Raw genomic sequence first — 27,087 nt, forward strand, 5'->3', positions numbered from 1 at the left:
ATATTAAAAAAAATGGCATTGAGCTTCAGGGAACTGGATCAGCTTTCACTCACATTCATATAAAATTGAAAAATCGATATCCACTAACAACCCACTCAAATAAACAACAATAACTCTGAAAGAGTTGCAGAGATTTCAGAACACTCACATTCATATACAATGGGTACCCGCTAAAAACCATTAAAATGATAACAATAAGAAAACACAGAGACAGAGTTGCAGAGTATCAGAACACTGGGACCGGATGATGCCATTTGGTTACCAAACCCAGGGCATTATGGTCATTTCAGTTTCAGTCTGATTCAGACTTATTTTTAGAAAATTACATATACATCCCCCTAAATCTTTATTCTATTGCAAATAACATATAAACCCCCTTTAACACTGTTACTCTGTTAGTTTTAAATAATAAAAAGACATATTTGCCCTCAAAAAGCAACTACAAATGCAAAAGTAGCGAGTAGAGTTTTTTTACCATGCAACGCGGAGTACAAACTGCCGTTGGGGATATAATCAGATATCAGAAGCTTCTCATCAAACGCATAATAGTAAGCTCTCAGCCGCACGATATTTGGATGGTGGACCCTACCAATAGCTTCCACCTCAGTTTCAAAATCCTTTAGCCTTAAAACCCCACCGGCTTCGCTCAGCCGCCGGACCGCCACAACTGCCGCTGCAGAACCACCGGAACCTCTCCCCACCACCACTTTATACACGATCCCACTTCGGCTCTTCCCCACCACGTACGCAGATGCCCTTAACAAATCCTCTAATTCCAATCCAAACCCTTCCTCCACTACCACGAACTTCCCTTTTTGCCCTTCATCCTCACCATCCATATCCAACATTTCTTTTCCCATTTTACCCTCCTCGGACACCCATTTTTTCTGATACAGCCACATCGAAACTGAAATTGCTCCAATAACGAAAGAAACACCTGAGATTATCGGAACAACTGCAGAGCCACCTCTGGATTTCGAGCTCGGTTGTTGTTGAAATGCTCCATTAGGGAAATCAGGGTTTAAACTTCTAGGGTTTATTGGGTTTATAGTAATAGCAGGGTTTCCAGCTTCTGGGCAAGCAGTTCGTAATGGAAAACCACAAAGACTAGGGTTTCCAGTGAAAGATGTAGGACCTTGATTCAAGAGAGAACCCACCTGAGGAATTTTACCTGAAAGATTGTTGTGCCGGAGATCTAAGTTCACGGCCACCGGAAAATTTCCGTACGACACAGGAACCTTGCCGGAAAACATGTTGTAGGAAAGATTCAGAGTTCCCGAGAGCTCCAGTAGGTCACTGAGGTACTCTGGGAGAGACCCATTCAGGAGATTGGAGGAGAGATCCAAATGAATCAGGTTTTTGAGTGATTTGATCTGTTCTGGGATATGACCTATGAGGGAATTGTGAGAGAGGTCGAGAGAGACAAGAGAAGTGGCATTGAAAAGGCGAGAAGGGATGGTTTTGGTGAAGTTGTTGTGAGTGAGTGAGAGGAGACGAAGAGATTCAAGTGCACCGAGTTCTGAAGGAAGGTAGCCATTGAAACCCTTATTGGGGAGGTGGATTTCAGTGACTCGGCCTCGAGTGCAATTGATTCCTTCCCAGTGACATGGATTTGAGTCATCTTCCAACCAATTGTGAAGAACTCGAGTTGGGTCTGTAGAGACAGCTGCTTTGAGGGCTAGAAGGGAAAGACCATCAGAGTTCAAAGAGAAAACAGAGGAAGAAGATAACAGGAGAAGCAAAGTAAAGTAACCCAGCAGAAAAAACTCCATCTGGGTCACTTTTCTTTTCAGAATCATTCACTTGGGTTTGTTAACTAATCTTCTGTGCTAACTACTTCATTCCCATTTTTGCAACGAGGAGTTGCAGACGGCGAGGAATCAAAGAAAGAGACAGACAGAGAGAGCTGAAGAAGAAGAAGAAGAAGAAAAAGCAGCTTTGGGAACCTGAGCTGTAAACAATAGTAAACTCTTTTCGAGGTGGACTATGCAATTTGAATTATAGGACAACAATACCCTCAAGATTTTTAATATTTAACATTTAAATATTTGGTTTGTTTACTAAAATACCCTGTAAAAGGTATTACCCTACGCTCGAGTTGATGATTAGAGGGGGTTAATTCAGGAAATAAATTGAGTAGGTCCACATATTCTCATATTCTGAATAGGGGTATTATTGGAATTCTGCTTCATTAAATTTGATTTGTCTGATTTCTATCTTCCCCAGAAAAGCCTGCGATCGCTGACGATGAATAAAGCTATTGTGCCTGTCGTCGCTGCCGCAGGACAACTTTTTCATCACTTTCCTGTTTCCACTCAAGAGGACACACGTGGTATTTATTGGAAACAAGGGTTATTCTCTGGAAATGGATGGAGGCATGTGTTTTGGAACTATCGTGCTTATTTTTATTTATTTTTGTTGGTAAATAGCACTTCATTCATTAAAGAAAAATACAGACACATTCCTGCATGAAAACACAGGGTTCACACGGAACCAAGGAGCGGAAAGCAACCAAACTTTCATACATGCAATAAACAGGTTCATCCTGAGTAAGGGATGGGTCAAGCCCAATATACCCTTAGAAATAATGTTGCAACAAATACAGCACCAAATAAGCACCGGCACCCGCATAGGGGAACAAAATACATGCCTCGAGGGTGGACAGACAACACGCCTCAAGGGCGGACACAATAGTCGTTTGGTTGTCGCAGTGGTAACATCAAAAGTGCGGAGGAAGGTTAGACCTGCCATCCGGCGCTGCCGTAAAGGCGTTCAAGCTTGCCGTAGAGAGACTTGTATCCAAATTTGGAGTTTCTCGGCGGTGTTCACCAACGATCACTGCAACCAAAGAAATTATTCGTTATTTAAAACTAACCGAAAGGAAAAAAAAGTTCTGCAACCAGGCACTATTGTGCTTAATGGGACTTACTTTGGTGTATCGTGCTAGATTTAACCAATTAAGTATGGACTCGGTTAGTTAGGGGTTGTATGGTAACGATTCTAGTACACTTATTATGTGCCATTTGCCCACTTTGGCACAGAAGTCAACAAAAATATGTATGGTAAACTGGTTCAACTTTTTTGTGCTGGTTCAGTAAAACTGTGTTGAACCATGCATTTAGGTGCGTAAGTTTTGAAAATTTTGACATCAAAACTAAAATTAGCTAAGTCAAACCCTTTAATCTACCTTATACTAAATTGAGCATCAAATTATGTTCATCAAATTTACGTCAAGAAGAAAAATAGCCTTGCCCTGTGAAGTGTTGCTATCAAGATTTCTTTTCTTATTCTTTCTCCAGTGCTAATGGTTATGGCTTTCTTCTTTCGGTCTTCGTTCCTTCGGCTTCTACTTTAGTTCAATACAATAAATATGTTGAACTGTTTAGTGAGATTTACAACCTTCGAATCGTAAATCTAGTTGATCTCAACTGTTTGTCTTTAACGATCAAAATTGAGATCTGGATCCGACGGTCATTGCTTCAAGCTAAAGCAATTTCCCTTCATCCTCACTCTGAAAATGTCTGTCTCTTCTGCTGCGTTTGTTTGCTGGAATAAAGGTGGGGTGGGAAAATTCTTGAAAAAAATGTGGATTTCTTACTTTTCTCTTAAATCTCAAAATTGTAGATTGTTTGGTTGCTTGGGTGGGAAAGTGAGAGACAAGTTTTCTTGAATTAAAGAAACCTGTCTGGTGATGTGGCAGCTCAACTTTCCCACGCCAAGGCATTTTAAAACCCTACATATTTTGTGGGACTTTGTGGGAAAGTTGGGAAAAATAAAAAGTGGGATCCACCACTATCGCTTTTTCACAAAACCATTTCCTTTCCTTTCCTTCTCCCTCACCCCACTACACATGGGACACACATGTTTTTTGTTTCCACCCATTTTTAGGACGTTGCTTAGGTCGAAAAAGTGGCATCAAGCCATTCACTTTGGGCGGTGGGATCGGAATTTCGGATCCTACAGTCGAAATCTTGACCGAAATTTCAGATCCTACGGTAGAAATTTCGGCTTGATGATCCTGTGCATTTAATGCGCAAGATCCAAGCTTTTTCGCATTTTTCCCCACCCCACCTTTGCAAACAAACACAACCTTCATTCTCTCGTGGTCCCTCAGTCTGAGATTTCATGCTGAGACAATGACATGACCTTATGCTATTCTTGGTCATTCTATCATAGTTCCAGAGTGACTCGTGAGAAGAGAAGAAGAAAGTAGCAAGCTGAAGGAAAAAAAGGTTTTTGTGATTGGCTTTCTCATCAAACTGCTTTTCAGATCTGCCGGTAATGCTTTACTTTCTAATAACTGTACCTCCAAGGTTTTGGAGTTCATTTCAAAAGAGTAGCAATTGGAATATGTTCAATTTGACTCCTGTAGGCAATTTGAATTTTTAAAAAATTTCCCTAATTGTAGTTTGTATCGAACTCTCCAAAATGTTCAATTTGATCCTCTAATAGAAGGCTAGAAGCGTCTTTAGCAGGTGTCCAGCATTGAAAGTCTTTAGGTATGCCTTGCAACTTGGTACAAGCTCAAGGCAAGCTTATCCCAAACTGTTGGATTTTGATTTTAAAAAACAAATAAAGGATTTTGAAAAATTCGGCATATATAATTTAACTTAATTTATCATATTTGTTTCGTCCCACAAATGGGGCTAATGATAATATCCATTATATATATGTGGGGTGTATGCCAGTATAGATTTAAATATGGATCACGCGCATGCACGGAGTTGAGTCGGGCGCCGCATGCCCTGCATGCTCGATTCTCCACATTAATGACTAAAAGACCATTACCCCTTTGCAGAAGAGTTTTAAAACAGTTAAAACTACCATCATATCCTTTCTGTTTTCTTCTTTGTTTTTCTCTATTTCAAGTTTTTCTACTGGGCATGAAGTGAGAGAAAGAGATGGGGATTTCAAACGGTTTGGAGGGATCCATTGAATAACATTTCTTGACATTCAAATTAGTAGAGTGTTCAAATTTCTGAACTCATCGAGAACCACTAAAAGAACCCTTTTTCTCCTGTTCTCTCTTCTGGAGGAACCTATCATCTTTATCCTTGGGAAGCCCATCCTCTTTATATAATCAAATTCAAAATCTGGGTATTCAATCAGAAAGCCAGAGTTGAAGGGGAAAAGCTCTTGTCCTCACAATTTCGGACCCTCAGATTGAAAATTTCAGCCGAGATTTCAATCTCTACCGTTAAGTTCTCAATGATCGAGATCGGAATGTCGACCAAGATTTTGATCCGATGCTCTAGAATGCATCACCGACCAATTCTGTGCATTTAATGCATAGGACTTAATTGAACCATGATCTGAGTTGAAGAGGGTCCCTATGCAAAGAAGACATGTCGAATTTGATCGCAGCCATATATCTACATACAGTTAAAGGTGAAACACATGACTACACAAGGGAAGTACTCTAGTTTGTCCAGTTCAGAAAATTCAAAGGGAGTATCCTTTTATAGGAAAACATGGGAGCCTCTATGAAAAGCTAAATCTAGGTCTGAAACATGGAGATGGAAAAGAAATTGTAACTGCCATTGTAGAGCAACCAGACGTTTCTTCCTTCCTTTGAACAGAACAAAAAAAGACAAAAGTTAAAAAAAGGACAGTTCTTCCTATCAAAAAGAAAAACCAGACATTTCTGGCTACCTGATTGACTGAAAGGTTGAGGAGGGAAATGATTTCTTTTTAAGGAATCCAAGGAGTAGATGAAAACAATGAAGGTACAACTATAGTAAAAAATTCAAGGAAAACTTAAGTTTCGACCAGGTGAAAGTGGGAAACTAGGAAATTTCGAGGAAATTTAGGACTTTTTCGTGTCAGTTTCGAAATGAAGTTTCGACAGATTTTAATGAGTATTTTAGGGTGGGACTTTGCATTTAAGCTAATTAGAGTATACAAAACACATTGGCTATATTTTGTTAAAAAAAAATCAATGTAAATATGTCATTCAATGTACATAACATCAACGTAGAATTGTTCGAAAAGTACACTATAAACTTAACTACTTAAACACAACATTTAATATATAATTTCTAACTTCAAAAATAATTGACAATAAAAGAAAAATACAACTTAGTGCTAAGAGGAGTGTCAAGAATAGATCCATCTTGTGAGCTGAGTAGTATTATGCCTATAACATCCTCTCCTCCAACCAACGAACATAGACATCTCATGACATTTTATGTTTGTGGTTGTTAAGGTAATCGATAACTATAACTTTATGAGTCTGATCATCAACATGTTTAAGATAACCAGTCTAAGCAAATACGCAATTTGAATAAGGAAGTCCTGATGGAGAGGTATTTGTTGTGGTATTTGGCAAAACATGAAATAAACAAAAAAATTGAAATTTTGGGAAAGCTACAAAATTTAAGGAAAAAGTCTAAAGTTTCTACGAAATTTCTCAGGTTTTCACAAAATTTGGTATTTTTTTCTCATGAACCAGCTGGTCCAGCTAGGTTGTACCAAGTTTTGACATGTTTCGAGGTTTCGACAAGTTCGACCAAAACTGAAGACTTTTTTTTCGGTCCTCACTGGTTTTGTTTTGCATTTTTCGACCGAATTTTGTACCATGGGTACAACCACCAATGCTAGGGCTTTATATAGAAGACTAATAATCTATTGTGATGAGAGAAATTTTGGACTTAAAAGAAAATTTGTGATTTAACGTGAACTGTTAACAGATTGGAGTAACGTGTAGAAAATAAGTCCAATTCTGGGGTCTTATGAGACATTAACAAGGGTGTTTTGAGGGTGTTGGAGCAATTTGCTAAAAAAAATATTTACACCTCAAATTTTCAATACCAACCAAATATCACACATGATTATTCCCTATAACATTTATCTTTCCTCAAGAAATAATTCCATTTTCCTTACAAAAGGAAAACAACCAACGAACCCAACCAGAAACACTGGGGGGAAACACGAGTGGCAGAAAGTCTCCCCACCAATAAAAGCTGTATCAAAGGGAAAATAATCAACTCTATTTGGTAATCTGCAATGATAAGAACATTCAGAATGTCATAAAAACTGCACCATTAATGGTGTGGTGTTCCTTTACATTTCAAACACAATGACAAACCAGACTGAAAATCGCTCTTTCATTAAATTTGCTGTTCATCATTATAAGTGAAACGCCAAGTCGCTACTTACAGGTTCTCAATAGCATGCTTAAACAGAGCTCTCCTCATTCGAAGTACACAGAGTCACCATGATGCCAAGAGTATGTCATTTCTCGGGTCCTGCTTCATTTGATGCAGATGTGAAAGAAACAGGTATGGTTGGGTGGTCATTAACTATCAAGTTCAATACATCTGGCCTTGCATAATGGCCAACTACATCGAAATCAAACTTTGCCCGTGCTATTTCTCCAAGATCTGCAGATCATTTCAGACATCAAAAATTATAGTTACAAAAGATAACAATACGGTGAGTAAATAGTATGACTAGTACAAAAAACCCTGGGTTACTCAAAGCAACTACTGCATGCAGGACTGGCCAATTCTTATATACAGTGGATAACAGATCCAAGACTCCATTCTAAAGCAAGCAGGACTGCATGAGACACCGATTAAAGGGTCCCAGATTTCATACAGGAAAGCCATAAGAAATATCAATCTGATTCCGTCAATTGCATTCCAATTGTTTGGAGAATGCATGCACGGCTAAATTTACCAGCTAATGACCTTAAGGATTATAGTTAAAAACTCCACAGAAGGCCAACATGAAACGCAAGGTGGGACATTATTTTTCCTGCTGTCTCATGTCTAAACTCAAGTATCCTTGTCCATGCGCCAGCCAAACTCACAATGGTTATTAATAATTAATCTGAAAGAAAAACTCAAGATGAGGAAATTTAGCCAAAAGAAATCACCAAGGTAGGAAACCAGACGTTTTGAGGACAACCACATAGAGCAAACTTAAATTCCCAGCATGCCGAACACCCAAACATGCTGCATGGCAACTCCAGCAGAGAGTTTTAAACAGGTGGAAACTGACTTGATCCTAAAATCACAATGGCCACATAAATTTCATTTGAGTTCATTTCACCTTCTCAAACAAATGATATACTGCCCATCCTGACACTTTCAGTGCTCCTCTGGATCAAATCAATCCCAACTCATAGATGAATGCTAAAAGAGGCAAACATATAATATGAGTCTTAAGTAACAAAAGACCAGGGTTTAGAAATCAATACCTAAATCAGCTGAGATGAGAGCCTCTCCTTCATAATTGGGTCCAGCTAAAATTTGCCCTGATGGTGAAATAATGACACTGCCTCCAGCACATACAATTGAATCAGGTGATAAATCTTCGTCTGTACCTGCAAACACATATTCTGGTGGAGGCGGGTAATCTTTCCTTCTGCAAAACTGGTTTGCAGATAGAACAAAACATCCTCCCTCAAGAGCAATATGGGTCATGGATGCCAGCCATACATCCCTGGCATCTGCTGTAGGTGCACAATATATCTCGATACCTAAAAATGTAAAAAGTACCATGAGATTGAGCATCAGAAAGTAATTATAGAAAATTATCAATTCCCAGTTCCAACAAGCAGTAATGTGGGCCGTCAAGCTGATAGTAATGATCCTCAAAGATACACATCCTTTTACACTCAAATAGATTTTTCTTTTTAATTTTAAATCCCTTATTCAACCACACGTATTACTAACTGTCAGTCCTTCACTTACAAAATTAGTCCAGGAGCATCCTATGCCAACATCCGAAGGATCATGGACCTTAATATTGAATAACCAGAGGATCTAATCATCCGGGTTGTTGTTTGGGATATGTACCATTATCCTTTTTGAATATTTAAGGGGATGTATACAGTTAGGTATTTTTTTAATCAGCAACAAAAAACATGGATCTTCTGCAGTGTTAAAGATCAGCAAATTTGGCCTATAAGTTCTCCCACAGAATGGCAAGTTCCTACTACCATGCATGTATACATGGTACATGGTGCACAACTTAATTGGCATATTAAGGCATTACTTCTTCTTTAAGGAAAATGTGTGACGTCAAGCCCAATTCCCAACCCACCCCCCCACCCCCACCCCACCCCCCAAAAAAAAGAAAGGGGTTTATGAAGGTGAAAACCATTATGCAAAAAAAAAAATTATATGTTATTTACCTTTACCATACATTGCAGTTCTCAACAGGGGCATTCGGTTCTCCCAGCAAATGAGGCCACCTATCTTCCCAATTGGAGTCTCAAAAACAGGAATTGTTGATCCATCTCCAAAACCCCAGATTATACGTTCCAATGCTGTTGGCATAAGTTTCCGGTGTTTCCCAAGGTATTGCCCTTGAGAATTGAAAAAAAGAACCGTGCAATAGAGTGTGTATCCTTCTCTTTCTATAACACCCATCACTAAATAAACCTTATATTTTCCAGCAATTGCTGCCAATTGATCAACTTCAGGTCCTGTTTGTACAATTCAACATACAGGTAAATTTAATGCCAGCTCAAGGTAAGTTAAAGTAGAAAACGAATCACCATATACAGTTATTGCAGATGCATGCCCTCAGCCATAAGGCTTTTTCAAGCTAACAAAATCTCTTCAAATATGTTAAGAAGATGTGACCACAGCAAATTTAAAGCAAGAGATCTTCAGTCAAACCTAAATCATAAACTACCATAGCATGTTGTAGAAGAATGCAACAAACTTTCCTTTTAGTTAAATGAATGACCAAATTAATTCCTACCTAGTTTTGAAAAATCAGAATATGGCATAAGCCAATTTAATACCCCTAATGCTAGTTTTACCAGATATTCACTATCTGACATCAAGAAAAGTCAATTTATACAAAAACAAAAGAATATATGGACATCTACTAATGGAAAGGGACTTCTGGTCAATTGACTTTGATCACATGATTAACACCTGATTTCATCAAGTTGATGTCTCTTAGAGAGTCGAGGAAAAACAACAGCCAATCAAATCTGTTTGACACATCAAGAAAGTTTCGACTCAAAAGATGTATCAAAAGAACTCAACAAATGTTAAACTTTGACATGGAACAACATCAAGAAGTCTTAGACGAGTCATAGGGAAAAGGACAAAGCACACGCGTTTAGCAAAAGAACCCTCAATCAGTGTAAGGTAAACTGCTTCTTTCTCTTACAACCCAGCTCTTTGCTGTCCTGCCACCATGATAAGTAATAACTCCTTGACCTGCAGGCACATTTCATTTGAATTTCTTCCAAGCTCAAGATTAATCTTGAGTAATGCCAGAGAGGAGTATCTCAGTTACGGGTCCATGGGTGGACCTCAATCCCTTGGCATTGTGTGCTAGCCCAAAAAGTTTAAAGACCACTGTGATGCTTATTCCTATTGTTATCAGTTTTCAGATTTCCATTTGAAACTGTAATTGGACTTCAGGATTTTCAAGGTAATAGTCTTAATCCCTTTGTAACTCATTTTAGCTTTAATATTAGAAAAGATTGCTGAACTATAGAGCTAACAATCTCCAGCCTTCTCTTCTTCATCCTCAGTTTAATTCCAGGTATTGTTTGACATGTATCAGAGCTATAAAAAAAATAGCCGTTTTGAGTAGTTCATGCCTTTGGTTTCTGGGGAAACCCTAGTTCTTAGTGAAGACTGATGTATGTTTACCATACCTGAATTGATCATACCTTATGAAATGCTATCATTGATACTACTGCTGATAGAGATTAAAAGAATCATCTGCTGCTCTCATTTGTTCTTTGGTCTAGATACCCCTCCCATTGCTCAAGCCATACTCTTTGGCAGCTCCACCCACAGGGACCTGAGCATGGACTCAGCAGTGAGCCCCATTCTAATTGCATAAGGGGGTCTTTTGCTTTAGCCAGATCTAGAGAAATTCTGTAAGTCCTCTGTTCCAGATTCCATTACCACAGCAATCTCCTTCACCAGTACTACCAAAAAGTCTCCCTGAAAACATTGTTACCATCTTAATTATTATATTAGAACATGAAAATCCTAGCTGAGCTTTTGGTTTCAATCACTTCATCACTGATGATGAATCTCCTTGTGCTCAGTCATCAGATCTTGCAGTCCATATCCTGGTGAAGGTAAGATACTGTGATGCTTGCCTACACATGCGGACACATGACACAAAATGCATTCAATTTATTGGTTTCTGCCAATGCAGTAAATCATGAGTCACTTGTTCAACTGTCCCTAGGAGACATGGTTGGGAAAAGTCATGGATGGGTAGGGGTGTCCTACCTAGCTGAAAACTAGATCACATGAAGTTATTAACTTATTATAACTTATCTGTTTGTGTCCCAAACAACAATTTTATCCATAAAGATGATATACAGGAAAAAAGTAATTCATCAATGGTTCACAACCATGGTAGGAAATATCAACAAAATATCGCCGAAACTGGGAGAATTTTGCTGTTTCACTACCTAACGACATGAAACATGGGTCGAAAACGAAAAGTCTCAAATTTTGGTAATTTTGCCAAAATTTTGGAAATTTCTTTGAAATCTAGTCAGTGATTAAACATGCAATAATAAATTTATGGGGTTTAATATACAATCTAATTTAAGATAATTAAATTATTAGACCCATATATCTGCCAGTAGCACTTGTGCAAAAGCATCATCATAACCATAATCTAACCATTTAAGTTTGTTAACCATTGATACAATAGAATCATTATGTAACTGGAAAAGGAAAAAAAAAACTACAACTCATTATTGAATCACAGTTTTTTTTTCCCCCATCTAATGAATGATCTATACACCCGTTTAAACCCCATTCATCTTTTATAGTATCCTTCAGGAGCTTTGGATCATAACATGTAACCATACCATTAACACAGTTATAAGAACCCATGATACTATTAACATCATCATAGAAATTGTTTCCATTATGTCTTGTTGGGAAACCTTCAAAACATTAGATATTAGGATGAAACAATAAGATTTGAATTGAAAATAAACATCTGAAAAAAAAAATCTAATATTCATGATCAAAAACTTCTAACCGGTGATCAACATCATTAGCAATGTAACCCTCGAAACTGGGGGGGGGGGCGAAATTCCACAAAACATTCCCAAATTTTGCAGAAGCTCAGGGTCTCGGTGGTTTCGCCACCGTTTCGGCAAAATTTCATACCTTGTTCACAACAATCTTATGGTCACTGGTTCACAGCAACCTACTATTGTCTGTTTTCAACAACCATATGTTGAATTACTTGGTCTCCAGCAACCTGGTGCTGTTCTTCGGCTTGCAATAACCTAGACTACATATTTATCAGCAATCTGCTGTAATGCATACTGCATTTTAATCAGTGGCCCTCAGTAACTTATAGTACACTTCCGCCAGTGGTTTGCAGTGACATGACTACCTATACTGTAATTTCATCCATGACCTCTGTTTGAGGGCCTGAGGCTCATTAATTGCATGGATATTTGCACTTTCATTCTTCTTTGGGAAGCTTTCTACCTGCCTCCTTTCAGGAAGAGCTTTGGGTGTTGTTGCTACTGGTATGACATTTTGCATTGTGGATTGGTGTGTTCCACCAAAAATCTTGTCTGTCAGACTGCCACTGATGGTTATGCTGGATTTATCTAACAGTGATATTGACAAATGTTGTGCTTGAATTTATATTGCTTCCATCATGAAGTTCCCTGTGCTCACCAGCATCCATGATTAATAAATGTGTTCAAAACTGGTGCTGGTTTAATATTCATTCTCGCTGTTCCAAGCTGAAGCATCTGATACATATACTGCAACTTGACAGGACTCCTATAGAGATTGAATCTGGGTTGGGGTTCCATTGTGGCCATGGACCTCCATATTATCAGATTGAGTGCTTAGCTAAATAGTAGAGAGTAGATTTTTATTTAATCTTATTCCAATTGTAATTATTTTTCAGTTCATATTGGAATTAGACTTCAGGATTATCTAGGTGGTACTCCTATCTCCATTACCATCTCCAGCCTCATCTTCATCTCCCTCAGTCTCTTTCTTCTTTCTTCTTTCTTCTTACTACTTGCAGGAACTGATTCCAGCTTTGCAGGTTTGTTAAAAGTATCAGATCTTCAATGTTCAACCAAACCTTCATCATTCAACCACATCCCACCTATGTATCTATTCCCCACCGATATCTAATCTCTCATGTTTGAAATTGAAATTGCACTTAATAGCAGGTTTTTCATTTTCATTTTTATCTGAAGATGAGTGAACTAGGAGAAACAAAGTACAACAACAGCAAGAACAATGAAATTATCCTGAAGCCCAAAGACAGGAAGACATCTAAAATACAACAGAATGGCAAAAGCTTAATACCAGAGAATGCAACATGAATGGATGAGACAACTACAAGGACTGCCTACTCAGATCATTTCTAGACAACTATTTAGCAATTGAATCAGCATCCTCAATACCTGTGAAAAAGAAAAAAGATCTCACGCTTAAGGGACCCAGACTTCTTGATAAAGTCAAAATATCTAAAAGGACCCCACACATTATGATATGCACTCATAATTGATGCATAATGTATAATAATTAGGATGCGAATGCAGGTTTTCACTGGACACTTGCCATTCATTTCTCTCCCACCCAATAATTTTCCTAAAATTAACCTCTTTACTAAACCAGTTCAGAATATTGAGATAAACCCTTGTGTTATACTCTGCTTTTTGCTTCAAGTAACCTCTAAACTACAATACAGCTAAGTGTATGGCTACTTGTACAATACCGCAAAAAATCTATAGAGAAAGGGAAAAAGAAAGGGAAAAAAATTGGTTTCACCTGGCACGTCTATGGCTGCAGCATGATATTTCCGAAACTCCTCTTTGCCCTTCGATGAACGTGCACCAATGGTAACACCGAACGTTGAGCCACGAGGATAACCACCAATAAAAGCCTCTGGAAACACAATCAACTGCGACCCCAGTTCTGATGCATCAGCAATCAGTCTCTCTGCCTTATCTGCTCATACAACAACGAATATAAACTTCGAATGTTTAGAAGAAAAATGAGTAATCTACTAGGACTCATGGTTTCTTTCCACTGGGTTATAACTAATCAAAAGAAACAAAAACCAAAAGCCACTGCTGTAGCATTCAAAGTGGTGGACAAGTAAGGAAAACACTAAAAATCTAAAGCCTTATCGTGGAATTCTATAAAAACCACCTAACAGGGAAATTGATTTTGATGGCATTGTCGGTCAATGTTAGGGCAATCCAAGACGATAGACAAATAGAAGATGGAACAAAAGATTCGAGCCTTATTACCTTTCACGAAATCAACAAAATCCATGGTTTTTAGCAACTGGATTCACATTTTTCTGCCACGGGGAGGGGAAATCAATGTAGATGCGGTGGGGAAAAGTGGCATTGAAGTACCTATAGTGGCGGGTGTATCATAGAAGATGGTAGAAGCTTGAACTACAGTAGCACGAACAGTGAGAGCTGCGGAGTCCGAGCCCATGTCGACCTCGGTGATGTGGCCTCCATCACGGCTAGTAATTGGAACCAAAGCCATTTCGATTTTCTGCTTCAACGGTTCCTCTTTTGCTGTAGATTAATATTGTGACAGAGAGATTGTGGGTTATTTGCCGGATTTCAACTTGAGACGCTCTCTGACGAAATCGTTTCGAGCTTTGATGCGTGCCTGCTGAGGAGCAATATTGACGAAAGAGAGATAACCGCCGACGGCGAACAAAGTAGCCCCAGCTGAGAAGCAGCAGATGATCGCCGCCAACGACTTGGGAGCAGATGGGGAGCACCAGATCATCAGATGATGATGATGATGATGATGCGTAAGAAATGTTTCTTGTAATTGATCCTTTGGCGTTAGCTTTTATCAGAATGGCCCTCTGAAATTGACTAGGGCTTTAATTTTTCACATTCTTACCCATGACTTCGCCTACTCCGTCGCCGATCACTTTCTCCACCAGCGAATTTCTGGCATTCCCTACCGTTATCACACAGCGACCTCACCTACCTCTTCCTCCCTATCACCATCTCCTCTGCTTCTGAACTCAACAAGTATTGGAATTTGGGAAGTGGAAGAGCAATTCGTCGCTCACTCTCTCTTTCTATCACGAAACCATAACGAATGCCTTCTATGTTTTCGTCACGAAATTTTTATTTTTATTTTAACATTTCGGCAAGGGCGAAACGGCGCGAAATTTCGGCAAAATATGTCGAGTTCTCGAGTTTTCCGCCAGATTTCGACTTTCATTTGAAAGAGTATTTAAGGGCTTTCGGGGGGCGTTTATGGGTATAAAGTAAAATCAAGAGATTTCATCATTTTTATAAAAATCCTAAACATTTGCGCATTCACAAAAATCAAAGATGAATCCACAGATTTCATTTCACATTTTTGCAATTAATTTTATAAAGTATGACTCCATAGATTAAAATCTCTAGATATTTAAATCCCCAAATATTTGAAATCTTTAGACATTTGAATTATTTTCTATACATGTTTCCATGCAAATTTTCCTTTTAGCCACATTTAATATGTTACCTTCTGAGGCTTAAATAATTAATGAGACATAATTGAAAATAGGGAGATTTCACTCCTTCCTGGACAAATAGCACTTAGATCCCTTTTAATTAAATAACGTAAACATTCCTGCGCAAATTCATCAAAAACTTCCTCATAACTTTCTGGATGAATTTAACTTTACGGAAAGAAAATTTCATGTTGGGCACATATTCAAGATAATTTGGCAAGTATGGGTATTGGTTTTTAACAATTATTTTAATGAGAGTAATTTAATATTTTAATTGCTAGGGTGATTACGATAGTTTAAAGATTTAAATAAAAAAGATATTTTTGTCCGATTTTGGGTTTTGCCCCCTAAAAATTTACGGAAAAAAAAAAAAAAAAAAAAAAAAAAAGAAAAAGGGGGGGGGGGGTAGGTGGGGGGGGAGAGGGGGGGGGGGGGAGAAGCGAGAAGGGGGGGGGGTAGCTAAGGGGGGGTGATATTTACCCGACACGGCACCAAGACCAGTGCAGCCGGGGGACGCCCCCCCATTTGACGCAAGGCGGGGGGAGCCGTCCCCTCAAATGATAAATTCGGCAATATGTTTTTTTATGTTTACAAAGTCCTCTAGGGTAAAACCGGCACTAAATTATGGTGAAAATTATGGTGTAATGCCAAGACAAACATAGAGAGCAACAAACCTAATATCCAACTTAGATTAGGGGTTAAACTTAACAGGACCGATTTTTCAAAGAAAAATAACTGCATTAGGAGATTAAGGATTATTTGGTAATATTATTTCACACCCCTGCTATGTAATATTCGGACTGCTGAATTTAACGTCCAGGTCAAAAAGCACACAATTTCTCAATGCATGAAACATAGGAATAGAGAGGATTTGAACCTACAACATGGGGGCTATCAAACTGCATGAGACTGAGTTGGAAACCTTCAAAATTTTGGGAGGAGGGGAAGAGGTGCTGATATTTCACATGAAAATAGGGTCCGAAGGAAAATTTTAAAAAATCAAGAAGGGAAAGAGAAAATTCCCCTGGCCCCATGGTAGTTCTGCCCCTATGCATGATTATAGATTTTAATTGGATAAACAGGTTGACTCATCGAGTTGGATCACTCCCTACTAAACTCTCTTGTTTCATTACAGATTTCACTAATCGTGTCATTTAGATCGCCCACCATAATATATTTATGCAAGTCCAACTTCAAAATCAATTACAACAATTGGGATTAATATAACAATAAAGTTACCAAATCTCCCTGAAATCCATCTGCAATCTCAACACATTTGTTTCCTAACTTGGAGTGCACATGATCAAGGATTTTCTTGGATCCTCTACAGTTCACAACCCGGCAATTCCCTTGTAATTAGACTCTAGGATTGTGACATGTGTCATTTAATTATCCAATGATCACAACTAAAAGCCAACTAGAAACTAAATCTAATGATTCACTAAAATTTCTCTTAGCTTTGTCTCTCCTCTTTCCTCTATGCTGGAAATAAGGAAAAATTTAAGGGATTCATTAGATTCAGTTTCTAATTGGGCTTAAATGTGACCAAGAATAATCAAATGCCACACGTCACAACCATAAATACTAATTACAGGAAACTTCCAAGTATGTGAATTATAGAGAATGTGAATCCACTTTTCTCATATTCTTTGGCCCCGCACTTATTTCTATACGAAAGACAACTGACTTACATAAAGATCAAAACCCTTAACAAACCAGTAAATGTCATACAAATAGGAGAAACATGCAACAGATAAGAAAATGGGCCAAAATACCGGACCATCACTCTTGGAATTGTTTGGGCACCTATTATCTCATAAGATATGTTCTTCCTCAACTCCTCAGGGATAGAGTGGATTGGAGAACCTTTGTTATAGAATACCTTCATCATAGGAAAAGGTAGTTTTAATATAGACTATAATTTTACATGTTAAGTCAAAATTTCCAAGTGATGTTTTACTTTTACCCTAGAAAAAGGGTTTTCACCTTATTTAGAATGAGTTATTTTCACTCTCCAACAATAAGATCTTCATTGAGTTCTATGAAGCATAGTTTATTCAATAATATCAAAACTCAAGAACATCTGCAAAATTAATTGTCACTAGCTTTATGTATTATTATACACTACTTTTATAGTTTAATCTGCTTGCATGTCTCGTGACCTTACAAGATACTCCAAATTTAGTCTTCTAACACTAAACTTGAACAACCCGTTGTTTCTATCCGCACTAACTTTTTGAAGACTTTGCCTTGATTGCTGACCATATTTTCTGGAATCCCGGTGGATCTTGACACATATTAGAACAAAAACCAAGAAATTATCAATAGATGCAGAAACAAAAGAAGGTAGAGATTTAAGTGGGTTCACACATTAACGTGGTGTGTCATGTCCATGTGCGACAGAAGAAGAACTTTTACTATATAGAGAGAAGATTACATTGGAGCTTTCTCAAGTAACTGCCATAACAACATTATAAAAATTATCACCCAAAACCCTAAGACAAAAAGTCCTAATGTCAAAATAACCGTAGGAGAACATAAGGTACATATTCAAGCGCAGAGCCAGGATTTAACATTGGAGAGAGTTGAATAATGATTACAAAATTTATAGCACTAATATTAAAAAAAAAAGTACATTAGCTTTTCTTACAAAAACAAGAACAAGTAAAAAGTTACAAACACACTGACGTTTTTACAATTGGAGGGCCAAATATTTATTTTTCACACATGGAAAGAGGACCAAAAGGGAATTTTCAAAAAATGGGAACGGGAGAGGGAAATTTGATAATTTTGGGGAGGACTTTTTTTCTTTGGGGGGGGGGGGTGGGGTGTGAATTGCTGCTATTTCACATGAAAAGAGGGTTAGAAGGGAAATTTCAAAAATTCAAGGAGACGATGCCCTTGCATATGTTTGAATTGGATAAATGGGTTGATTCATCGGGTCGGATTGTACCTTCCCAAGCTCTCTTCCTTCATCACAAATGTTACTAATTGTGTCATTTGGATTACCTACCAAAATACGGTGCAAGTCCATCTTCAAAGTCTGAGTACAACAATTCAGATCAATATAATAAAACAGTTGTCAAATCTTCATGAAATCCATCTGCAATCTCAACACTTCTGTTTCCTAGTTTAGAATGCAAAATGGCCAGGATTTCTTAGACCTCTACAATTCACAAGAAAAAATCATCTGCTGTGCACATCTCTCTATTATGCACATCAGTGCACTTTTGTACCAAATAGAAGGCTAAGATTAAAAGCTTAATTTTAAAATCATCAATATTCTTGTATTTGCTTTGTTTTCTCAGCCAACCATTTGGTATAAAAGTGCATTGTTGTGCACAACAGAGAAATGTGCACAACAGAGGATGTTTTCCCACGATTCACAAGCTTGCAACTTTTCCAATAATTAGTGTCTAGGATTGTGACACGTTGCATTTAATTATTAATGATTAAAACTAAAACCCAATTATAAACTAAATCTAATGAATCTTAAAATTTTAAGATTCATTAAAAATTCAGTATCTTATTAGGTTTTATAATTGTTACCATTAATAATTAAATGTCACCTAGTAGGGAACTTGAATAATATGTGAATCTAGCTCACTAGATTCCATACAAAAAGAAGAACCATGCAACAACTAAGGAAATATGATCCTCATGAGTAGAAGAAGAGGAAAGAATCCTGATCCATTTGCATTCTACATTAGGAGAACAAATAGGCTGAGTTTACAAGATGGACCTCATGGAGACAAAGCAACTGTAACAAGAACCAATAAAACTGTAAACATTTATGGCTTGAACCATCATAATTCCCCTAAGGGAGATGCTTACACATCTAGAACTATCGAATGCACTAAGAATCAGTAGATTATAGATGGGGATGAAGATTGTGGATTTGATTTGTGGCATTATATAGGCAGGAAATGTTTTTGGGGACCGTGCTACTTGACTGGCCGTTGGATGCATACTGAATAGGATTCGGTCTCCGAAGTAGCATCATCCAATGGACGATGCACATCATACAATTAGCAGCTGTCTTTGGAGGTGCATCCTACCCATCCAGTCATCTAATCTGCACTGAAAACAATTCGATTTCCGAAATAGCATCTCATACCCAAATGGCCTGCGTATGACTTGCATTAATTGTTGTCGGATTAACATAAACTCATATGCAAATTACATAAAGACTAAGACTCCATCTTCAATTTAATGGAATGGATTGGAGAACCTTGTTCTATAAATACCTTCATTGTAGAAAAAGGTGGTTTTAATAATTTTTATTTTTTTTTCAAAATTTTACCTGAAAATAATTTCACTATATATGTTGGATTTTTTTTCTCATTTCGTACAAGTAAAATTTTAGCAACAAAAATTTCCAAGCAAAGTTTTACTCTAAAACAAACGGCGCTTTGATGGTTTGGTTCATTTGGATTTAATAATTATGTGGTATTAAGCTTATTACTATACAATTTTACAATTTAGAAGTGTTAAAATCTTTATGGGTATACAAAAAAAAATTTATTTTTTTAACCAGAAAGGACAAATTACATATAGACCCCTATGTTTACACTCAATTACTTCTACTATCATTGAAAAAAAAATCAATTACAAATGGCATCTTATGCTTTTGCTTTATGCTGTCTATTTATAACTTTCAATTCTTAATAATAGGGGCTATCTATAATTATTGTTTAGGACTGGTAAATATAATTGATTGCAAACACAGAGGGTCTATAAAACAGGAGAAAACTTTTGATTGTTTAAAGTTTCAAAATTGAAGGTTATGTTTTGATGTCAAAAAGACAAGAATGCTCCCATTGGAATACTAACATCTTTCCACCTTTTCAAATGAAGCATTTATTTTTTTGTGAGAAATCTCAAAAGGATTCACAAGTATGCCAAAGTGTTGGATTTTTTAAAAAATGAAGAAAAAAAAAATACAAGAAACAAATTGGATTATACATACATAATTTAGGTTGTTTCTATTTTAAAAATGCACAAGAAAAGAATAAAAAATCACAAGGAACAAGAAACAGGAATGCTGACATACAACCCCTATATGCTGCAAAGGCCAAGGCTAAGCTGGTTTAGAAAATAGATAAACTTGTCTCCACCATGGTCCAAATTCAAAAGGAATAAAACCCTAGCTCCAACACTTAAGCAAATCTATGCCTTGTCCCTTAGCTTTACACTTGCCTTCCGAGATGAATCAATGTAGAATCTACATGAGAACACAACCCTGAGATGATCTCTTCGGAGGCATCTGATAAAGTCTCCCAGTTTTTACCAACATAGTTAGGTTTGCCCACCTGGGAAAACCCAAAACCAACCCATCCCATTTATAAACAGGTGGGGGAAGGAAGGACAAAATAGCTCAAGGTTGAGGTGTGAAACGAAAAAGAGAATTTTTTGGGGTCAAATGATCTGTTTGGTATGGTTTCGGAAGCATAATGAGCCAAAACAACCGTTGAGGGACTACTCAATCGGTAATGACTAGCATTTCTTAGTGAAAGAGGTCATGGACTCAACTTGCTCAATCAATAATGACTGCTAACTCTTAATGAAGAAGTCATGGATTCAACATTCCCTATGGTGTATGTAATAGTTACCAATATAAAGCAACCAATTCCTAAAGTACAAAAAAGAAAAAAGAAAGAGTCAATAGACCCAATAAGAGGATATCAATTTTGGATTATGGCAGTTTGCTACAGCCGGTTTACCATAAAAATTATGTTTGTACAGGCAAATAGAGAAAGAATATACTAGGAAAATATATAAAGTCAAACTATTACAACTAAATGAGACAGAAGAAGATTACACTTCATCATGGAATATTATACATGCTGCTATAGTTTTGATCTACCAAACTTCTTTCCAGGAATCTGTAATGCATCATAATGTCCAAAACCGTTATAGAGGACTCTTATTGGATTCTCCTCACCATATTCTTGGCCATATTCAGCAATGGCAATCAGGCCATCAGCACCTTCATCATACATGTAGACAGTGATTGGCATCCTGCATTTATCACATCTATCAGGTGTCATGACATTCATTTCCTCAAATTTATTTTCCCTGACTCCTGGTTTTCCTTTTTGGGGTAATAGAAGTTTATTTATATATTAGAATCACAAAGACAAGACAGCAAAGGAGTTGAAATAGGCCAAGAGGTTCTACATGCACAGGACAACACCCTAGTGTCCAGGGAGTCAGCCATGCTGTTGATTTCCCTGGGAATATAAGAGAGAGAACAAGAACAAATACATATGCTCAGTGTGCCATTAGGCCCAGAGCTCTGCAGGTAAAGGATATGAAATTGTTATTGTCCAATGCAAGTATGCAACCACAAGCACATCAATGCCTTCAACATTATCATGTAGCGTGCCAGCTTTGATTCCGAGAGCTTGCCCTCGTAAGATTGACAAAAACAATACTGGATCTGAGATGGCATCAACAGTATTACCTTCATGGTCCCTGATCTCACATATACAATGGCCCATTTTACTCCCATTGAGGTATCTAATGCCTGGTATCAACCATCTCTATTATGCCAAAAAAAATGAGTACAAGAATCAATGGTCAAGAATGAAAATGGTTTGGGAATTGTCAAAATAAATATGGAAGAAAAAAAATTGGAGTCAAAATAAAATTGTTGGAAAGATAGTGAGCAAGTGATAAAAGAGGAAAAAGTAGGGTTTTACAAATAAATATGTATATGACTATTTTCCTCATCTAACCATAAAATTTAAGAATTATTTTTGGAAGAAATTAAGAAATTGGCAAATGAAGTAAGAAACTCACCAAATTGTAATGACAAAAACATTATGGATTTTGTATGTTTTCATTATTTTAAATAAAATAAAATTGATATAGTGCAAACAACTTAAAATATGAAAAAACTTCATAATAGAGAATGAGAATTGATTCCAAAAAGGGCCTTCAGTTAGGTTTATAAGCATATCCTCAAATTTCTATTATGAAGAAGCTTTAGGACTTGATGTAAACGTTGAATGCATTCAGACTGTTGAGGGCTTAACAACACACATATTTTTAATGTCTAATTAGATACTGCCCCTCAACCCTTCCAGAAAAAAGACTAAGGTATCAGTTACATGTTTTTATCACAGTATCTTAATCATAATGGTTTAGATTTCCACATTAAGGAACCTCTTAGGATTTGTTTAGGTCATTCTCCACTATCTGAAGAGAGCAAGAAGGTTGTATGTATTAAATACAAACTGATTCTATTTTACACAGGTCCAGATACTGAAGAACTAACAAAAGCAAAGTACCTAATTAACTACATAATGAGTTCTGGCCCTACTATGACATGTCTGATATAAGCTTTGAGAAAAGGCAGATTTAGCTAATGTAATCTGTAGCGGGTTGATATCAGATTTGATTTTATCTACTTCAACCAATATGGTAGTTATACCTATAATGTCCACAGCTTTATGAGATTCTTGGTTCTTCAATGACAGGAATGCTTTCCCTTTAAATGGTTTTGTTTCTGTTTGAAAAGTAGAATGCAAAAAAAAGGTCTACCCAGTCCCCTGACCCTCCCGCAGCCTTACACCTCCTTTCCCAGAGAGGCTGTTTCTCAAATTGAACCTATGATCAGTTGGTCTCAGTTTAGGATGTACCATCAATGTGGAGGAATCCCACCTCACAATAGGATGAGTTGGGTTTTAAGGGACCAACATTGTGTTTTAAAATGAAAAAGAACATTTATAAATTTTCAACATGCAAATGACTAATAGATTGGGGCAGGTCTGAGTTCATTCTAGTAGGATAGGTACAAAATGTTGCAAAAAACTTGACACACATCCATGCCTCAGCTTACATCAATGATCTTTCATCTCTTAGAAAAAGAGAGAGAGAGAAGTAACAAAACTTACTGGAGAACATGTGATGCCATGAACAACTCCGGTTCACCACCCCATACAGATGGCTTCCGGATTTTTGAAACATATGCGTCAAAATCGCCTTCAACAAACCTGCGCAAATTTTTGGTTTAGTCAAGCAAATACCCACTCAGAGAGAATTCAGTGACTTGTGAGCTGTTTTCAGGCTAATACTCAGAGCCACAAATTCTTCAGGATTTTCTGAGGATGGCTAAGCAGTATCCGGATTTTGCAGCTGTCTAATTATTGTATGTGAAAATGATGTGCCAAGGAAGAAGCAGTATGATAATAGTAACTACAGCTGATAGGATTTGGCAAACTCACCATTCTGATTCTTCTCGTCTCTTGATAAACTCATCTGCAACCTGTGAAAATTAACAACATTAGCTAAAGCAATTGTAAAAGAAGTTTTGCATTATGCAAAATATTTCAAATTATCTACATCTGCAACTAAACAGGGGGGAAGTTTCCAATTATGAACTCTTATTACTGATAGAAATACCAACTTGTTGAGTTCATAAGGGCCTATACTGATTAGGACCAGTTTCAACACAAGTAAACAGAATAGCCCTGAACTAACTCCAAATTTTAAGAAAATGGGTAAGTGCCTTCATTGTTGGCTGATAGCCATGGCCCAAGGTTCCCATACACCAATTCACTGATCTGACCAGAAAATTGGCGTACCAGAGGCCCAGATTTGGCGAGGCAATTTCCAAGCATGAATAAGCAACCAAACACCAAAAGAGAAACCAACACAGCAAGGAGCGTATCACAGCCAGGCACCAAAGCATTCACTGACATGTGAGTTACCGATGTGGAAAATTGGAAATGCATTAGATTGATTACTTTTAAATGTAAAGAGAGAAAAAGAATCTAATTTATGTTTGAAACCTTTAATGCCTTAGATATAGCAGAGGCAACACCTAGCATGTGAGCAAATGCTCGGTTGTTTGAGTTGTTGACATCTATACAGAGGTACTGTTGGCAAAGGCCTTGTTTCAGTACATATCTAACTGATCCAAGTCTAGCCTTCACTTTCCATTATTAATAAAATACATTTTAAGTTTTGAGTCCAGAACAATTAAATACATGAGCAAATTGCACTAGCATCAGAAAATGGAGGCCTTAAAGCACTAACACCCCACTTTATGTTTGAAAAACATAGACACCTCAAAATTGGATTTTCATTAAACACATTAGTCCAATTTGTCAATGAAAACCTTTAAATCACTTTTTTTTTCTTTCTCCCCTTCATATTTTGATAGGGATATTTTTGGAATTGAAAGAAAATAAACAGTGAATAAGTGATATAATGGTTTTCAGTGACAAATTGGACCAATGTGTCCAATGAAAAATCCAATTTTGGGTGTCTTTGTTTTTCAACCATAAAGTGGGGAGTTAGTGCTTTAAGGCCTCCATTTTGGGGATGCCGGTGCAATTTCCTCTAAATACATCTAACACATAGTTGGCATCAAAACCTTTTAACCACATCCTCAATGGTGTTCCACTAACTAACCACTTAGTTCTCATAAAAATAACCTCTAAAAATCTGATTCAATTCATCTCATCATTATCAAAGCAGACATAGAAAACATACTCTGGCTCGCAATCCATCTGCTAGTTCTCTCTGACGACTCTCACTGGGAGATGGTTTACCAGATCTTAGACAAGCACCATGTAACACTGAGTGGAACAAACATCTTCCATCTCCAGGTATGCCTACACCAAGACAGAGATAAAGCCACTGCTAATGAAGCCAAGATAAGAAGAAATTACTCACCAATGATGGAGTAGTCAGAATATACTTTCTTTCCATGTAAGCTGGTCATGGAAGACTAGTAACCATCTGCATTAGCTTTCTTCCTTTTGGCCACTTCAGCATATAATGCATCAAAACTTGCAAGGCAAACCATCAAGCGAAAAATTAGCCCAGCAGAGGCACCTCCTCAAAACAGAGAAGTGAGTCTAAAATACCATCTGCCCTTGACACACATAATCTTGTCTTGGCACCGAAAGTCTTAAACTAATGGTTTGGCATGCAATGAAATTCCTAGGTATGTCATCTACTGTCCAAAAGAGTTTGCTGAGATTTTCACAACTAATGGATAACAATTTCACCTCCATTTGGAGAAGGCAGATCCAGATGAAAGATAGCTGTGCCTTGTGCGAGGGGCAAAAGTTCCCCAGCAGTGTAAACTCATAAACCCCACATATTAATCATACAAAGTTTCTCGGTAATCATATTCCAAGATACAAACCCTAGCAGGAAGTACCATTATCCATGTATACAAAATATTAATAAACCATTTAAACTGAAAAATGCTTCATTCTGTCAAAAAATTCCTTTTTCTTGGCATAAGTTTAGCAACATTTATTCCTCGCATGATAACTCACAAATACATAACTTTAAATACAGTTATCTCTTTCATTGCTCCCTCCAATAGAACAAAAGAAACGACGAAGGGTTGAGAACTTAAGATACAGAAAGAAACCCATAGTGAGACAGACAAGCTAAAAGACCTACTCAATAAAGCATAAAAAAATAAAAAATAAAAAAGAAGAAGCCTACAAGGAAAGTAAGAGATTCCAGCAGAGAAATAGTAAGATTTGAAGGAAAGAACACCTGCTGGAGAAAATCTAGATTTCCAATTGGATTCTCGAAACAATTCTCTGCGTTTGTGATATTTGTCTCAATTACAGAGTTTAAAGACGAGAGTTCTCCAATTCAGGTGTACTGGCACAAATTCATATCTAGAAATGACCATTTCTCGGTTGAGGTTGGGGAAAAATCAAATTTTCTACTTTCCGTATAGCCCTAATTAGGCCGGGCCGAGATCAGCCCAATTCTACCTTGCAGATCCAATCCTATTGAACACGCATCATCAACCTAACCTCGTTAACAGAAAATTTTCCTCCCCGGCCAATGGAAGGATAGTGGAGTGGTTGAAAACCTCACATTTCAGTGGAGAGATTGTGGGTTCAATCCTTACCGACCGCATATGTAATTAGGGGTGTCAACGGTGCTGTTTGGGGCGGTTTCGGTCTGAAAAATACCTAGCTCAAACACGATCCATTAGTAAAATAACGGTTTTGGACCAGTTTCGGTTTGGTGTGGTTTGGGTTCGGGTTAACTCAAGGTTTGGGCTAACGGTTTAGATTCGGATTGACTAACGGTTTATGGTGTATAAGAAAAAAAACAAGAAGAAACAATTGAGCATCCTACAACAAAAGTGGAAATTATATAGAAAACAAAGTTGTTATTGGTCAATTTCTATAAAAAAAAAACCACTCATTCTATGGAAATCAAGAATCTAGATATTAGGTAGTAAAATGACTATTTGATTTTTGAATTCATGCTTAATTTTTTTAATTGTTTATACCAATTACCTAATTGTAATATAATGATTCAAATACTAGTTAATGTAAAGTTACAAAACAGGTTGTAAACAGGTTATAACGGGTTGCGGTTCGGTTTCGGGTTGGTGCGGGCTCCACAACCCTCAGCCCAATTACGGCCCATTAAGGTTTGGTTTGGGCCAATTCGGGCTATAACGGGCCGGAGCTGTTCGGTTTTAACGGTTTGGGCTATAAATTGACACCCCTATATGTATTATCCCCATCCCCAATTTCCCTATATATAAAGCGCCTTTATTACCCAAAAAAACAAAAAAAAATCCTCTCCATATAAATAGAGGATCTA

The 27,087-nt window shown here is 37.4% G+C and overlaps 4 protein-coding genes across 4 annotated transcripts in view; all 4 read right to left on the minus strand.

Moving 5' to 3' along the window:
- The window catches only part of LOC149001521 (Leucine-rich repeat protein kinase family protein), a 3,678-nt gene extending 1,725 nt beyond the window's left edge, over positions 1-1,953 (minus strand). Inside the window, exon 1 of the mRNA XM_089138485.1 lies at positions 476-1,953. Coding sequence (XP_088994611.1) covers positions 476-1,799 — 1,324 coding nt within the window. The 5' untranslated portion in view covers positions 1,800-1,953. The remainder of the gene's footprint in view (positions 1-475) is intronic.
- A 5,055-nt stretch (positions 1,954-7,008) lies between these two features.
- LOC149001522 (bifunctional nitrilase/nitrile hydratase NIT4B-like) lies at positions 7,009-14,501 on the minus strand. Its single transcript, XM_089137016.1, has 5 exons — positions 14,363-14,501; positions 13,767-13,946; positions 9,143-9,436; positions 8,204-8,485; positions 7,009-7,382 (listed from the first exon to the last, which is right to left on the minus strand). Exons 1-5 carry the CDS (start codon positions 14,499-14,501, stop codon positions 7,234-7,236), a joined length of 1,044 nt encoding a protein of 347 aa, XP_088993142.1. The 3' UTR covers positions 7,009-7,233.
- Positions 14,502-14,567: 66 nt separating this feature from the next.
- LOC149001523 (bric-a-brac protein) lies at positions 14,568-15,069 on the minus strand. Its single transcript, XM_089137017.1, has one exon. It carries the CDS (start codon positions 14,751-14,753, stop codon positions 14,568-14,570), a length of 186 nt encoding a protein of 61 aa, XP_088993143.1. The 5' UTR covers positions 14,754-15,069.
- Positions 15,070-21,098: 6,029 nt separating this feature from the next.
- LOC149001524 (Cysteine proteinases superfamily protein) lies at positions 21,099-26,222 on the minus strand. The gene is made up of 6 exons (XM_089137018.1): positions 26,011-26,222; positions 25,168-25,283; positions 24,985-25,106; positions 23,712-23,752; positions 23,382-23,480; positions 21,099-21,501 (listed from the first exon to the last, which is right to left on the minus strand). Exons 2-6 carry the CDS (start codon positions 25,214-25,216, stop codon positions 21,330-21,332), a joined length of 483 nt encoding a protein of 160 aa, XP_088993144.1. The 5' UTR covers positions 25,217-25,283; positions 26,011-26,222; the 3' UTR covers positions 21,099-21,329.
- Positions 26,223-27,087: the final 865 nt, after the last annotated feature.

Source organism: Hakea prostrata, chromosome 10 (genome assembly GCF_041222555.1).
Source record: "Hakea prostrata isolate BN-2017 chromosome 10, UWA_Hpros_2, whole genome shotgun sequence".
Lineage (NCBI taxonomy): Eukaryota > Viridiplantae > Streptophyta > Magnoliopsida > Proteales > Proteaceae > Hakea > Hakea prostrata.